General features: G+C 68.6%; 5 protein-coding genes across 5 annotated transcripts; 2 read left to right on the top strand and 3 right to left on the bottom strand.

The window, feature by feature from the left end:
• Positions 1-2,059: 2,059 nt before the first annotated feature.
• On the top strand, positions 2,060-3,339 carry FA09DRAFT_335765 (S-adenosyl-L-methionine-dependent methyltransferase; the record flags this gene model as incomplete). The annotated part of the gene is made up of 7 exons (XM_025743793.1): positions 2,060-2,096; positions 2,156-2,260; positions 2,313-2,530; positions 2,587-2,625; positions 2,683-2,864; positions 2,920-3,037; positions 3,094-3,339. The coding sequence occupies 7 exons, from the start codon at positions 2,060-2,062 to the stop codon at positions 3,337-3,339; spliced, it is 945 nt and encodes a 314-aa protein (XP_025601409.1).
• Positions 3,335-4,925, bottom strand: FA09DRAFT_313799 (beta subunit of ribonucleotide reductase). The gene is made up of 4 exons (XM_025740742.1): positions 4,759-4,925; positions 4,588-4,703; positions 4,292-4,530; positions 3,335-4,229 (listed from the first exon to the last, which is right to left on the bottom strand). Exons 1-4 carry the CDS (start codon positions 4,841-4,843, stop codon positions 3,527-3,529), a joined length of 1,143 nt encoding a protein of 380 aa, XP_025601410.1. The 5' UTR covers positions 4,844-4,925; the 3' UTR covers positions 3,335-3,526.
• Positions 4,926-5,605: 680 nt separating this feature from the next.
• FA09DRAFT_327089 (YL1-domain-containing protein) lies at positions 5,606-7,583 on the bottom strand. The gene is made up of 4 exons (XM_025741268.1): positions 7,455-7,583; positions 7,313-7,398; positions 7,123-7,244; positions 5,606-7,069 (listed from the first exon to the last, which is right to left on the bottom strand). The coding sequence occupies exons 1-4, from the start codon at positions 7,556-7,558 to the stop codon at positions 5,645-5,647; spliced, it is 1,737 nt and encodes a 578-aa protein (XP_025601411.1). The 5' UTR covers positions 7,559-7,583; the 3' UTR covers positions 5,606-5,644.
• A 1,453-nt stretch (positions 7,584-9,036) lies between these two features.
• FA09DRAFT_335768 (hypothetical protein) lies at positions 9,037-9,861 on the top strand (the record flags this gene model as incomplete). The annotated part of the gene is made up of 2 exons (XM_025743794.1): positions 9,037-9,505; positions 9,605-9,861. The coding sequence occupies 2 exons, from the start codon at positions 9,037-9,039 to the stop codon at positions 9,859-9,861; spliced, it is 726 nt and encodes a 241-aa protein (XP_025601412.1).
• A 784-nt stretch (positions 9,862-10,645) lies between these two features.
• On the bottom strand, positions 10,646-13,750 carry FA09DRAFT_342066 (hypothetical protein; the record flags this gene model as incomplete). The annotated part of the gene is made up of 5 exons (XM_025744524.1): positions 13,482-13,750; positions 13,358-13,431; positions 13,046-13,298; positions 11,872-12,980; positions 10,646-11,840 (listed from the first exon to the last, which is right to left on the bottom strand). Exons 1-5 carry the CDS (start codon positions 13,551-13,553, stop codon positions 10,646-10,648), a joined length of 2,703 nt encoding a protein of 900 aa, XP_025601413.1. The 5' UTR covers positions 13,554-13,750.
• Positions 13,751-13,807: the final 57 nt, after the last annotated feature.

The raw sequence follows: 13,807 nt of genomic DNA on the forward strand, positions 1-13,807 counted from the left end.
GCGTGCGTGCCTCTGCCGCGCGCTGGGCTGCTGCCGCTGCTGCGCTGCCGTGCCGCGCCGCCGCGAACAAGGCCGCCGCAGCCGCGCCCGCACCACGCCGAGCGGCGCCCGCCCCACTCCGCAACTCCTCTCCTGCATCCGCTGCCGCGGCCGCATCTTGCTCGGCGGCGACGTTCGAGACGTGCGGAGCGACGTCGGGCCAAGGCCAGCTCTTCGACAGCACACGATCGTCCACGCCAGCGTCCAGCGCTGCAACGCCGAGCTCGAGGCTGGACGCGCAGCGGGCGAGCGAGAGCCACGGCCTCCACTCGTTGGCGCCCGCGCGCGACGTCGACCGGAATGTCCGGCGCTCGCTGCATCTGGCAGCGTCGAGATCGCCATGACGGCACAGTCCAGACCACCACGGTGGCTCTCTCAGCATGATGCGACGAGGCATGCGCTGCCGACGGCGACGAGAGGCGAAGCTTACGTAGCAGCGTCGCGAGGGCGCAGAGCTCAACGGGCGACTTGGCGGGCGAGGCCCGTCTGACCCGCACTCGACTCTGCTGCACAGCGGTGCCGCACAGCGGTGCTCTCCAAGCGACGAACAGGAAGCGTGCTGGACGCCGGCACTTCCATTGCCGAAGGGCTCAGCAGGGACCATGTGGATGCGACGCTGCTGAGCGTGCCTGCGGCCGAGGCCGTTGCACCGTGCACGCAGGAGAGCTGGATGCTGATGGCGTGGGACGGCCGCGAACGCCTCGGCTCGACGTGCTGCCGCTGCGGCACGCCGCCGCAGCGTTCCGACATCGAACTGCAGCTGCTCAGCCTCGACCCTGCGACTGCGATGGACGCTGCGCAGCACCATGCTGCGACACCTTCCGCCAAGGTGGGACGAAGCAGCAAGAAGGAGAGTTTTGCGCGTCGGCGGCGGGCGGAGTCGATGCGCGAGTGCTCGTCGGGGTCCGGCGCTGCACGCTGTTCGGCACCTGGCGGTGCAGCAACGCTCGCTGCTGTTGGCGCTGCAAGTCGTCTCTCTTCGCTCTGTTCTTTCAGAACTCGACTGCAGCCTGCGCTGAGCTGCATCTGCTGGGGAGGACCAGCTCAGTCGACTATCATCTCTCATGCGCTCAGGCACACCTTTGTGCGTCCGCGGGTGCGTTTGCAGCGGGACGAGCGGCAGCGTCGACGCACGGACGCGCCCACGGCTCCTGCTCGGCACCCTCCGTGCTTGCTCGGCCGCACCGCATGGACTCGGTCAGCAGAACCGCTCCTCTCCTGCACGGTGCTTCGCTCTTGGCGCTCTCAACTCAGTGAGACTTGCCATGGCCCGCTCCGTCATGCGTGGGATCCTGCCGCAGCTCAGGCCATGAACGGCATCAGCTTGTCCCTTCGGCATCGCGACGGTGCGCGGCGCTGTGCGGGTCCGTTCCCACGCCTCTGCACCTCGGCCGGGCCGAGGCTGCAGGATGCGTTCCTGTGTGCCTGATCCTGAGCGGTCCCTGCGTCGCTTGTGAACTCTCCTTCTCTCCTCTCGCCCCTGAAGGTCACGGCGCTGAGGAAGACCTCCTCCAGCCTTCAGACGGCCGAGAGAGGCCTTGGCTGAGCTCTGCCGTACGAGTCTGCGCTCGGAACGGGCACGGACCACCGCAACATCATGCGCCGTCTTAGACAGACGACCCACATGCCACTTGAGTGTCGCAGGCGTGCTCCTTCATCGTTCTGGACTGTGGCCCAACTGGCTGGACTGCGGCAGATGCTGGCGGCGTGGAGCCGCGCAGCGGCCGCCGCTGTGTAGAGCCGCGAGGGCCGCCGGCGCGCGGCGGTCCGAAGGTGCGGCTCTCCGCGAGCTCCGACGCGCGCCTCTGTCTCGACCACCACATCAAGCCAGGGGTCATCGCGGATGAGTCTGCGTCTCCTCGGCCAGTCGGCACGTTCGGCACGTCTCAGTGCTCCAGCTCTGGCTACTCGAGGCATAGCTTCCGCTGTCCGCCCGCAAGGCGCCTCCAGCAAGCAGCTGCGTGGCCGTCGAGCTCTGCCGCACGGTCCATCTGCAGCTCTTGGGCGGCGCAGCGTCAACATGGCCGCCTTCTCGGATCCGGACTTCGACTTCAGGCGTGAGCAAGTCTGCAAGATTTCGAACTTGCCCGGCTGAAAGCGCTTCCCCTACCTGCAGGCTACCTCGAGGAGCGGCCGCGAGCGCCTGACACGCTGTATGACGATGTGCTCAGCTTCCACCAGGGCGAGCGCGGCACGGTGCTCGACGCCGGCTGTGGGCCAGGTAAGCATCGCTGCTCAAGCGCCGCTTCACTTGCTCACGCTGCGCTGCCCAGGCATCTCGCTCTTTCCACTCGTGCCGCACTTCAAGCGCGCCATCGGCGTGGACCCGTCAGAAGGCATGATCTCCGAGGCCGGCGGCGCCTGGGAGGCCTACTGCGGCAGTGCGCTGCAGGGCAAGCGGCCCGACACGCTCGTCGAGTTCAAGCAGGGCAGCGCCGAGAAGCTGACCTGCATCGACGATGCCAGCGTCGACCTCGTTACGGCTGCCCAGGTGCGTGCCCAGCAGCCGTAAATAGAGGCGCCCCTCTCACCGCCTCACTTCCGCAGGCGGCGCACTGGTTCGACTATGCGGCGCTCTGGCCCGAGGTGCGTCAGAGGCCATTTTCAAGCGAGACGCTGTGCTGACTGCATCCTTCGCCGCAGCTCTCGCGCGTCCTGAAGCCCGGCGGGAGCGTCGCCTTCTGGGGCTACGGCACCAACTTCCTGCCCTCGCACACAGCGCTCTGGCCGCAGATGGCCGAGTTCATGTCGTCGCGCGCCCCCGTGCTTGGCCCGTACTGGCCGCTGCCGGGGCGCCGCCTGCTCGAGGACCTGCTTGCGGAGATGTGAGGAGCATCGACTATCCCGCTGCTCGCATAGGCTGACGCTGCCACTCGCCAGCCCGTTCCCCAAAGACGAGGCAGCCTGGGACGTGGCTGGCGCGAAACGCAAGATGCACACGCTCGCGGCGCCCGGCGTGCCCGAGCTTGCGTCGCCTGCCGAGCCGTACCGGATGGAGGTGCGTGGTCGTCGGCTCCGGCCCAAAGCCACGCAGCTGATGCCTCGACACTGCAGCGCGTCATGACGTTCGAGCAGCTCAACGGCTACTTCCACACCTCGTCTGCCCTCTCGCGCTTCTACAAGGCGCACCCCGAGCGGCGCAGCGAGAAGCCCGACATGATCGACGTGCACGTAGAGCGCCTGCGCGAGGCCGTGCTGGCGGAGCGCAAGAGCGGCACCGGCGCAGAGGAAGGACTCGACGAGCAGCATGTGCGCGTGGCCTGGCCGCTCGGTCTCATGATGATCCGCAAGCGGGCATGATAACAATATGCAAATGAAAGAGACGTGCGAGATGAGACATGGATCCTAGTGTACAGCAAGAGGCCGGGGCATGGGAAGGGAACAGGCATGCGCCTCGAGAGCGGTGACATGAGAGGGACGAGAGCGGCGGCCGCAGGCATGCGGGGCGGGATATGGTGCCGGCGACCCGACGCAGCTGCGCGCGCGCTCAGAAGTCCTCCTCGAGCGTGAAGCCGTGGCCGCCACGCTGGATGCCGTCGCCCTCCTCGCCGACGACCGTCTCCTTGCGCGCGACGCCAGCCTTGGCGTACTCGGCGACCTTCTTCTCGAAGAAGTTCGTCTTGCCCTGCAGCGAGATGTTGTCCATCCAGTCGAAGGGGTTCGTGGCGTTGTAGTGCTTCTCGTTGCCCAGCGACACGAGCAGGCGGTCGGCGCAGAACTCAATGTACTGGCGCATGAGCGCCGCGTTCATGCCGATCAGCGAGCACGGCAGCGCGTCGGTGAGGAAGGCCTGCTCGATCTCGACGGCCTCGGTGATGATGCGCTTGACCGTGTCCGGGTGGGCGCGCTTGCGCAGGTGGCCAAAGAGCAGGCAGGCAAAGTCGGTGTGCAGGCCCTCGTCGCGCGAGATGAGCTCGTTGGAGAAGGTGAGGCCGGGCATGAGGCCGCGCTTCTTAAGCCAGAAGATCGAGGCGAACGAGCCCGAGAAGAAGATGCCCTCGACGGCGGCAAAGGCCACGAGGCGCTCCGAGAACGACGCCTTCTTGTCCGAGATCCAGCGCAGCGCCCAGTCGGCCTTCTTCTTGATCACCGGGATCGTCTCGATGGCGTCGAAGAGGAACTCACGCTGCGCGGGGTCGCGGATGTACGTGTCGATGAGCAGCGAGTAGGTCTCGGAGTGGATGTTCTCCCTGTGGCGCGTGCGGGTCAGCGCGTGTGGCAAGCAGAGGCAGCGCCGGGCTGCGCTACGCACATCATGATCTGGAAGCCGTAGAAGCAGCGCGCCTCGGCGGCCTGCACCTCGCCCGAGAAGCGCTCGACGAGGTTCTCGTTGACGATGCCATCGGACGCGGCGAAGAAGGCGAGCACGTGCGAGATGAAGTGGCGCTCGTTGTCGTTGAGCTTGTTGTCCCAGTCGTGCATGTCCTTGCTGAGGTCGATCTCCTCGGCCGTCCAGAAGGAGGCCTCGGCCTTCTTGTAGAACTGCCAGATCTGAGGAGGCAGGGGTCAGCGCTGCAGCTGCGGCGGGCCTGCAGCACCGGCACTCACCTCGTGGAAGCGGATGGGGAAGAGGACGAAGCGGCGCGTGCTCTCGACAAGCAGCGGCTCCTCGCTCTCGGGCAGGTCGACGTCGCCGACGAACTTGCTGTGCAGGTCGTCGATGTCTGTGTGGCGTGTGAGCAGGGCGGCAGACGCTGGCGGCACGGCGAGGCCACGCACCGCTGCTGCTGCCGGCGGCGGCGAGCGAGAGCTTCGACAGCGGCGCGTCGAGCGAGGCGCTGCCTGAGGTGGCGGAGGGGGCCATGGTGCGTGCAGTGGGGTTGGTGAGTGGGAGAGGCGGGGCTGAGCGGTGGTGAGAGGGGTGCGGCGCGGGTGGGGTGCGAGAGGCAGGGGTGTTGTTGTGTGCGGGAGCAGGGAGAAGCGCGGCTGCCCGGCCTTAAGAAGGCGAGCAGGCGTCTCTGCGTGCTTTGCCGCCAGCGCAGGCGCTGTGTGCTGTGGCGGCGCGGCGCTGCCTCGGCTGCGCTGCTGCCCCTGCGTCGCTGCTGCCTCGGCTGACTACGCGTAAAGTGGCCGCCGACGCGTCGCGTGGAGGCCGCCGCGGCCCCGGCGCGCGTGCGTGTTGGACGCGCGTGCAAGGCCTCGAGCTCGCCGTGCCGCCGAGTGCCGCAGGTCTGCTGCTGTGCCGGGCCGGACACCTGCCGCTGCACTGGCCTAGCTTCCCGCCGTGCGTCGCCTTGCCCTCGCAGCACGCTCTCCACATGGCCGATGCAGCGGCCTGCATGCCACGGAGCCGCGCTACGCTGCATGCCTCGCAGAGCGGCAGATCGGAGATTAGGGCAGCGCCCGGCGATCAGATCAACAGATGGCGAGGCGGGAACATCTGGCCTGAGGAGATGTGCCGACTCCAGACGCCTGAGTCTTAGGCCTCTTCGTCGGCCGTGCGGAAGAGGCCAAGGCGCCCACAGGACCTCACGAAGCTCGCGAGGCGCAGCCTTCACGGCACCGGTCGCGCATGTCTCCTTGAGTCGACTGCACCGTCACACCCTCGACACACCTCACCCAGCAGCGCAAGTCATGCCTAGATTACAATGGAGAGCGCACGCCTCTACTTGCGAGCTGGCGTGCCCGCCGCAGCCGGGCCGCCCGTGCTCCTGCGTCCGCCCGAGCGCGTCGTGCCGCTGGGCAGCGCTTGAGCAGCAGCAATGATGGCCTCCTCGTCGCCCGGCGCGATGGCCTTCTTGCCCTTCATCAGCGGCGCCGATGCAGATGCAGCGAGCTCGGGTGCCGCGGCTGCTGCTGCGGGCTCCGGCTCTGGCGCCGGCGGCGGAGCGAGCTCTGCGCGAGCAGCGGCGAGCACACCGCACGCGCCTTCGTCGTCGACATGCGCCGCGTAGCAGCCCATGCGGTATGCCTCGACGGCTGCAGTTCCCGGCGCCGGGTTGGGCGAGGCAGTCGTGCCGGTCCAGAGGAAGCGGTGCTCGAGCAGCTCCGTGAGCAGGCTGTACGCCTCTGCACTGGCGAACGGCACGCCGCTGCGTGGATCGCGATACACGGCCGGCAGGCCCGTCAGGGCGCAGGTGCTCTGCCGCGGTCGCAGTGGCCGGTTGCGTGCAGCTACGATGGGCACGGCATCCCAGGCGCAGTGCGAGCCTAGCAGGAGGGAGAATTCATCCACCCACGTCGTGTCCGGCGGCAGGCCGCGCAGCGAGAGCAGCGTGCGGGACTGCTTGACGCGCGAGAGAGGCGGAGACGTCTGTGGCGTGCCGCTGCTGCCTGTTCCCGGCGGCGCAAGCGTGGGCGTCTTGCGAGGTGCAGAGCCGCTGGGTTCGCTGCCGAGCTGCGGAGACTGCAGCGTCGGAGTCGGCGCTGCAGAAGTGTTGGCGCCGGCACGAGCAGCCAGCCGATCGGCGTGCACGGGGTCCTGCAGTGCGCTGGCCACGCCTGTAGATGGCAGAATGCCCGCCTGCTCGTCCTCGATGAGCTTCACGAGCGACGTGCGCTCGCCCTCGTCACCGCCCGTGGTGATAGAATGCCAACGGACGAAAGGACCCTCGATGCCCGCCGGCTTGCTCTTGCGGTCGCGCGCCTTGCGCTCTTCTTCTCGGTCCAGGAAGATGCGTAGACTCTCGCGATTCGCCTCTTCCGTCTCGAGTGCCTCTGCAATCAGGCGGTCCTGCGTCAGGCGTGGCCGCTTCGGCGGTGCAGCACGAGGTGCCTGCGTTGCTCGCCGCTCCTCATCTGCGCGCAGCCGCTCAGCCACCTCAGCCGCAGACTGCACCGTCGAGCGCCGCGAGCTGGAGCGCTTGCGCGCGCTGCCGCTCGCAGTGCCCTCGCCGCTGGTCCGCGGCGTCGGCGCAAAGGAGATGCGCTTGGCGCTGCGTGCGGCGGCACCCTCGGCGCGCTGTGCGCTCGTGGAGCCTTCCGCCTCGTTCTGGCCGGCGTCGTCATGCACAGACAGAGCCGACTTGGGTGCAGGCCCACGTCTGACGATGGGCCGCATGTGCGCTGGCAGTGCCTTTGTGCGTGATGCCTGAAGAGAAGGCATGAGCGCACGACTCCGCAGGACATGCCTGTGATGCTCACCTTGCGACTGGCCTTCTCCTGTGCCTCAAGCTCGCGCTCGCCCGCCGACTCGTCGCCCTCGTCGGCACCTTCGCCGTCAGCGCTCGAGCGATCGAAGTCCGAGTCCACGACGTCCTCCTCGTCTGCATCATCGAACGATCAGTCGGATGCTCAAGGCAAGGCATTTCCGCGCTGGCCATGCGGCACTCACCCTTCTGCTCCTGGAAGTCGATGTCGTTCTCCACCTCCTCGAACACCTCGTCCTTCTCCATCTCCTGCTCCAGCAGCTCGCGCATGCTGTGGCGCGAGATGTCAGTTCGGCAGGTCGGCGCTCGGACCGCCGACTGACGCACCGGTTTCCAGCGGTGGAGCGGCGCGCGCGCCCAGTGACGAGGTCATCGCCGGCAGGCGCTGAGGCTGGCGCCGCCGGCGGGGCTGCCATCTCGAAACGGGCCATGGCGGGGCGTGCGCGGCCGTGCAAGGCTGAGTGCGAGAGAAGGCGGAGTGACGATGAGGTGGAGAAGAAGCAGCCGGCACACGCGCAGGCGGCGGCGCCTGCAGCTCCAGCTCAGGGTGCGGCGCGTGCTGCGGGTCTCTTCGGCCGGGCCGCCCGACGCGTCCATCCGCGAGCCGCTTCCTGAGCCTCTCGCACCTCTCTGGCAAGCCAGATCGCGGACTTGCAAAGACACAAAAATGCAGCCGCCCAAGGACGCTGCTCACGACGAGCCTGTCATGCTCTGCAGCGCGCCATGTCGGCATGCTGCGGAGATGCCGCTGCGGCCGAGAGACGTCGGCGCGATGCGGCCGAGAGTCGGCTTCGTGCGCGCCGCTCGCCGGCAGCACGACGCCGAGCTCGCACCAGGCAGGCAGCATCCTCGTGCCTTGTGCTTCCACGCCCCTCAGAGCCCTGCCCACCTCGACGGCGGGCAGCCTGTGCTGCCTCACCCCGATGCTGCGACACCCGCCAAGGCAGCTGCGCATAGCGCATGAGCGGCACAGGCCACGCGACGTCGTGCGGCAGACGCGGCACCGCAGCGCCGCGCGCAGACGGGCGCTGCGTATCACGGCCCCTCATGCGCGATGGCCGCGCCGTGGGCCGTGGCGCACCGGCAGCGCAACTCACGGCCGGCCCGCGGCGCCGGCGGCGCAGCAAGAGGCGGCGGCGGTCAGCGAGCGCGAGGGGAAGCTCTCGAGCTCACGCTCATCAAGAGGAGTGCGGGGGTGCCCCTCTGGCAGAAGGGCAGTGTGGCGCAGAAGGCGTGCGGCCGGTCCGATGCCGAAGGAGGCACTGCGCCAGCGAGCGACGTTGCGGCACTTGCCCCCTTCCCCGCATTCTTGCTGCACGCCCGCGGCGAGGCGCACCTCGGCGAGATTGCGAGGCAGGGGAGCAGCCGTGCGCGGCAGATGTGCCGGTTCCGCGGCTACGCTTGTGCCTAGCTCCGCGCTCAGCTCAGCTCACGCCGTGCCGCGTGGTGACGAGAAGGAGCACCGCACGGCACCACGGCAGCGCCCTCGCCGCGCTGCAGGGTGCGGGGCCTCAAACGCCACGCCGGCGCTGCTTGCTGGCGTCGTTGTGGATGCGCTTGTGCCGGGCCGGCGCTGGAGGAGCGGCGCTGTACGGCCGTGTGCGAGATGCTCGACTCCGCTGCGCCTTGGCCGGCGCGCAGGAGGAGGGAGAGGAGGAAGAGCGCGCGGCACGGCAGCGCCGGCGCACGGTGACCGCCGCGCGCGCTGGCGCACTGTGGCCGCTGATGCTGCGCCGAAGCGCTTCTCTCTGGCGCTGCCCTCTTCTGTCCTCGCCCTGTGCGCACCGCCTGCTTCCTCTCCACCACCGTCGTCCGTCGCAAGCACCCGCCCGCCTCGCTCAGCTTACGGCCACACCGCTCCTCTCTCCTTGCGCAACTCTCTCTCTCTCGCCTACAAAAAGGGCATACCATGTCGGCCTCGCAGCCCATCCCCACGCCCGCCGCCTCTGCCTCGCACCCCATCGCCCTGCCCGCCTCGACGCCGCCGGCGTCTGCCTCGTCGTACTCGCGCTCGCCGCCGCGCCCGCTCCTCTCGCCGCTCCTCTCGCGCACGGCCTTCACACTGCCTACGCCCGCCGCGGCCGCGCACCACCGCAGTCGTTCCTTCTCCAGCTCGCCGCCCGACGAGGCCGGCCCCACGACGCCGCTCTCCAGCCCGCCGGCGCAGCAGCCGCAGCTCGGCAGCAGCTTCAGCGGCGCGCCGCTCGGACGCGTGCCCAGCGCAGGCTACGGCAGCTACGGCGCCGCCAGCGGATACGCACTCGGACGCGTGCCGTCGGGCAACAGCGCGGCCATGATGGCATACAGCCCCGAGACGGAGCACAAGGCCATGGGCCTGCTTCGTCGCTTCTCCCTCAGCGGCAGCGGCGCCGTCAAGCGTGAGTGTCTGGCCCTGACTGCCGGCTGCAACGAGGTTGCAGCTGGTCGCATCGCCTCTATCGCCGTCACTCTCATGCTGACGCCATGCTCCCTCGCAGCCTCGCTCAACTCCGCGCCCGCCACGCAGCAGATTGGCTTCGAGCGGCACGGCCGCAGCGCCAGCGTGGCGTCGACGGCCTCGACCACGAGCATCGCCGGCACGGCCGCCGCCGAGCCGCGCTCGGCGCCCGCCATGGTCGACCCGGCACTGGCGGCGCAGGCGCGCGGCCGCAAGGGCAGCGTCGGCGGCAACGGCAAGCGGCGGCCCAGCCCCATGGGCGAGCGCCTGCTCATGGGCCACTTCAACGCTCACTGAGTCTCTGTGCGATCTACGTAGCGAAACCGCATTGCGCGCGCGCCCGCTGCGCACATGTCGCTTCCGCTGCGCACGGCGTCGAGCAGCATCCTCGAATCTGTACAACATCCTTCCACGCCATGATGCACCGCAGCAGCCGGCTCAGCACGTCCGTCTGTGGACCTGCAGAGAGGCATCGCACAAGTCGACGCCAAGCTGTTCCGTCGGGCTGCAGCGACTTCCCGACGGCGCATGTCATGCTGGCTCGACACCATCCGCGGCCGGCACTGGATGCGCGGCCTCAAGTCCTCTCCGCCTCTGGCCGTGCTCGTCTGGATCTCGCCTTTGTGCCACGCACTCACCTGCGCTGCCAGTCTCTCTCCTCACATATTCCCATCGACTCCTCCATCCATCCGTCCCGCTGTCTTCTCTCATCATACTCGCGCGCCTGGCTTCCGTGTCCTGTTCCCTCTGGTCTTGACGACGTCCCGCTCCCGCCTCTTCGCCTGTATTTGACGTCGGTCTCTCTCCTGGCCCGCAATCTCACGACTTGCTATTCTTCTGTGCGTTCTGATGCCCACTCAAGTCCGATGCACCTGCTGGCCGCTGCTTGATGGAGTGCTGCGACCGCCATGCCCCTCGCGTGACTCTCACCACAGCAGAGCCACCGCCGTCGCCGCTCAGCTCCAAGCACGACGAGCAAAGCCGTTGATATTACTATGGGCGCATCGGAGGCCCGGGCAAGGGGTAGCAGCAGAGACATGGAGAAGCGGAGAGCAAGACAGGAGGGGCGTGGAGCACACGCTCATGGGTTGGCGACGTACTTGCCCGACGTGGTGGTGCGCGTGATGGCATCGAAGCGCAGCGACGACGGTGCGATGCTCGAGCTCTCGACGACCGAGAGGCCAAGGTTGCTGAGCGTACGGCCCGGCACGCGCCAGCGCACCTGCACGGCGCCAGGCGTACTGGGTGCATCGACCTGGAAGCGCGCCAGCACCTTGCCTGGCTGCGGCGCCGCGACGGAGAGCGCCTCGTCGAGCCGCCAGTACATGCGCTTGTGCTCGGCGTTCCAGTTGCCCGTCGGCTTCGACATCTGGCCCGTCACGCTCGACGGCTGCACGCTGATGACGAACGAGACGTCCTGCAGCTCCGCCGCTGTGCCGTCGGCCGCAGTCTCCGTCGCCAGCCGGCTCTGCGCGTTGGGCGAGTAGTTGCAGAGGAACGACGTCTGCTGTGCCTCGCAGCGCCACTGTGCCGTCACGTCGAGCGGAATGTACTCGCGCTGCCGGCTCTCCGAGACGTACAGCTGGTACTTGAGTAGCGTCGCCTGCCCCGCCGAGCCGCCGCCCTGCGCCAGCAGCGCGCCGACATCGAAGCGGTACTCGCCTGGCCGGTCGGCACCGATGGGCTGCAGGAAGGCCGGGTTGGGCGCGACCTTCTCGAGCTGCTCGAAGGAGTCCAGCCGCAGGTGCAGCGGGTCGGTCGAGGCAAGATCGCGCAGCGAGACAGCCACCTCGCCGACGATCATGAGGCGCGAGACAGCGCCGCCGGCGAAGATGACGTTGACCGTCTCGGTGATGGAGGCGCGCAGGCCCTGGGCGGCAGCACCCGCGTCGAATGGATTGCCTGGCGCGGCGCTCATCGACGACATCGAGACGATGCTCTGTGTGCGCCCGGCGCCCAGTCCAGGTGCGCCCGTGAACGCGCTGGCTGGCGTGATGGGACTCGTCGGGCCCGAAGCATCGCTGCTGGGCGCGTGCTGACGCGTGGCCTCCTCCAGATTCAGGTTCATGCCGCCGCCGTACGTCGTGTTGCGCACGTCACGGCGGTCTCGGCGGGTCGTGTTGCGCCGCGAGGGCGCCGTCGGCGGTGAGCGGGCAGTGAGCAGCGTCGAGCGCATGCGCTCGAGAGCCGCTTGTTCCTCTTCGGAGTCTTGCCGGCTCACGGGCTTGCTCGCGATGTTCATGCCAGTCACCTTGGGCCTGTCGCTAGCGTGAGTTCTGCGCGCGTAAGTCGTGACGTCTGACTTACAAGTCGGACACCTCCTCCTGGTCATCCTCGTCCATCAGCGAGGCGCCAGGCAGCGCGCCTGCTCCTCCCGCCTCCCATGGCTTGCGGTCCGGCGGCGGGATTGAGAAGCCCTCCGAGTCGACCTGCGGCGCGACTGCTGCTCGGTCGAGCGTGGACTGCAGTGCAGCATCAGCATGTGTGCGCACAGGAGTGCCACATCTCGCACTCACTTGCTGCGAGCCAGCGTTGGAGTTGGCGGCACTCGGCACCATCGGCGCCATCAGGCCCGCGCCGCTTGCATTCTCGTCGCGCCGCGATGCGCCGCCGCTCTGTCCGCCGAGCGTGAGCTGCGGGGCTCGCGCAGATACGATGGGCGCCGATGGCGGGCTCATGGGCTCTGCGCGCTCCGGCAGGCTGCCGTACATCGTCGAGCGGTCGGCGTCCTTGTTGGAGCGCTGCCGGCCGAAGCGCGAGAGGGCATTCTTGAGCGTGCTGCCGCGCCCGCCGCCGGTCGTCGAGTCACCGCCAGTGGCCGAGTGGATCGAGGCGCTGGACGACTGCTGCGGTGCGCCAAACTCCGTCGTCGAGGAGGCAGCCGGACGAGAGCCGCCGAGCATGGTGCTGCCATTGGCGCGCGGGTCCGACGTGCGCGCCGGCGTCGAGCCACGCGACTCTGGCGCCGCCGAGCTGCGCGAGACGGGCGTCTGCTCTCGTGCGCCCCGAGCGCTGCTGCGTGCAGCGACGGCGGAGCGAGTAGCCGTGCCGTTCTTGAGCATGAACTCGGTCATCTCGGCCTGCGTGTCGAAGTTGAGCGCCACCTGCATCGTCTGCTCGGTGATGGACATGAGGCGCTGAGCCGCGTCGCTCTGCGCCGTCTCGAACTTGGCCACCGTCTCGCGCAGCAGGTCGAGGCGCTGCGCATCGATGCGCTGGTAGGCCTCAAAGGCAAACGGCGCCTCCGTCTCCCAGATGTCCATCGTCTGCGCCAGCGCACGCTCCGTCTCCTGCAGCTTCTCCTGCGCTGCCGACGCCTTCTTCGACGAGGCACCCTCCACCTTCTTCTGGTCCTTGGCCAGCTGCTGCTCAAGCGTGTTGATCTCACGCAGCGTGCTGGCGATGCTGTCGTCGTGCTGCAGAGCGTGGCGGTGTCAGCAGCGACAGCAGTGACGAGGCCTCAGCAGCCTCTCGTACTCACCTCCTTGACGCGGCCCCACTCGCCGCGGTTGCTGGCGCTGCGCATCACAATTTCGCATTCCTGCTCAATCTTCGTCTCCAGCTCGCCGTGCACGCTCGCCACCTCGGCAATCTCGGCGACGAGGCGCTCGTACACCGGCAGGAAGCCCGCACCGAGGGCCGTCGGGTCGGAGAGGAACTGGCGCTTGCTGATCTTGGCCAGCGCCTTGAGGTAGGCATTCTCGAGCTCGCGGCGTGCGGCGAAGTATTCAGCGCTGCGTACAGGGATCAGTCTATGCACTGCATGCGCATCGCCCTCTGGCCCGCTGCTCACAGCTCGTCGGTCAGGATCTTGGCCTTGTGCAGGCGGCCCTGGACGCGCGAGACGCTCTCGCGTGGCGGCCCTCGCTGCGAGACAGGATCAGCAGGCGCAGACATCGAGACACGGAGACACGCACGACGAAGGCATCGGCATACGCCGCCGGTGGCAGGCCGCCCGTGGCTGCCGAGGCAGCAGGAGGCTGAGACATGGCCGGAGCGCCGGGTGGAGGCGCGCGGTGCGGCTGCTGAGGCAGAGTCTACGCGGCGAGGATACGGGCTGGCGGTCTGCGCTGAATACGCGGGTGGAGAGGCGAAGAGAGGCCCGCACGAATGTGCAGCGCTGCGTGGGTGCAGCGAAGGTGGACGAGGCACGGGTGCGGCGGGTGGATGTGAGAGGAGGACAAGGTGCGAGATGTGGAGATCGGAAGGTCGCAGCCGCGGCGGCGGCGCCTGCCAGTGCTCG

The sequence above is a fragment of the Tilletiopsis washingtonensis genome (genome assembly GCF_003144115.1).
Source record: "Tilletiopsis washingtonensis strain MCA 4186 unplaced genomic scaffold FA09scaffold_1, whole genome shotgun sequence".
Taxonomy (NCBI): domain Eukaryota; kingdom Fungi; phylum Basidiomycota; class Exobasidiomycetes; order Entylomatales; genus Tilletiopsis; species Tilletiopsis washingtonensis.

What these genes read in the sequence shown, in the direction of transcription:
- FA09DRAFT_313799 (XM_025740742.1), bottom strand. Translation starts at nt 4,843, where the DNA reads ATGGCCCCCTCCGCCACCTCAGGCAGCGCCTCGCTCGACGCGCCGCTG. An exon ending in CGCCGCCGGCAGCAGCAGCG is followed by an intron (nt 4,704 to 4,758) that starts GTGCGTGGCCTC and finishes CACGCCACACAG; the next exon opens with ACATCGACGACCTGCACAGC. An exon ending in TCCCCATCCGCTTCCACGAG is followed by an intron (nt 4,531 to 4,587) that starts GTGAGTGCCGGT and finishes CTGCCTCCTCAG; the next exon opens with ATCTGGCAGTTCTACAAGAA.
- FA09DRAFT_327089 (XM_025741268.1), bottom strand. Translation starts at nt 7,558, where the DNA reads ATGGCCCGTTTCGAGATGGCAGCCCCGCCGGCGGCGCCAGCCTCAGCG. An exon ending in CGCTCCACCGCTGGAAACCG is followed by an intron (nt 7,399 to 7,454) that starts GTGCGTCAGTCG and finishes CTCGCGCCACAG; the next exon opens with CATGCGCGAGCTGCTGGAGC. An exon ending in AGGAGAAGGCCAGTCGCAAG is followed by an intron (nt 7,070 to 7,122) that starts GTGAGCATCACA and finishes CCTTCTCTTCAG; the next exon opens with GCATCACGCACAAAGGCACT.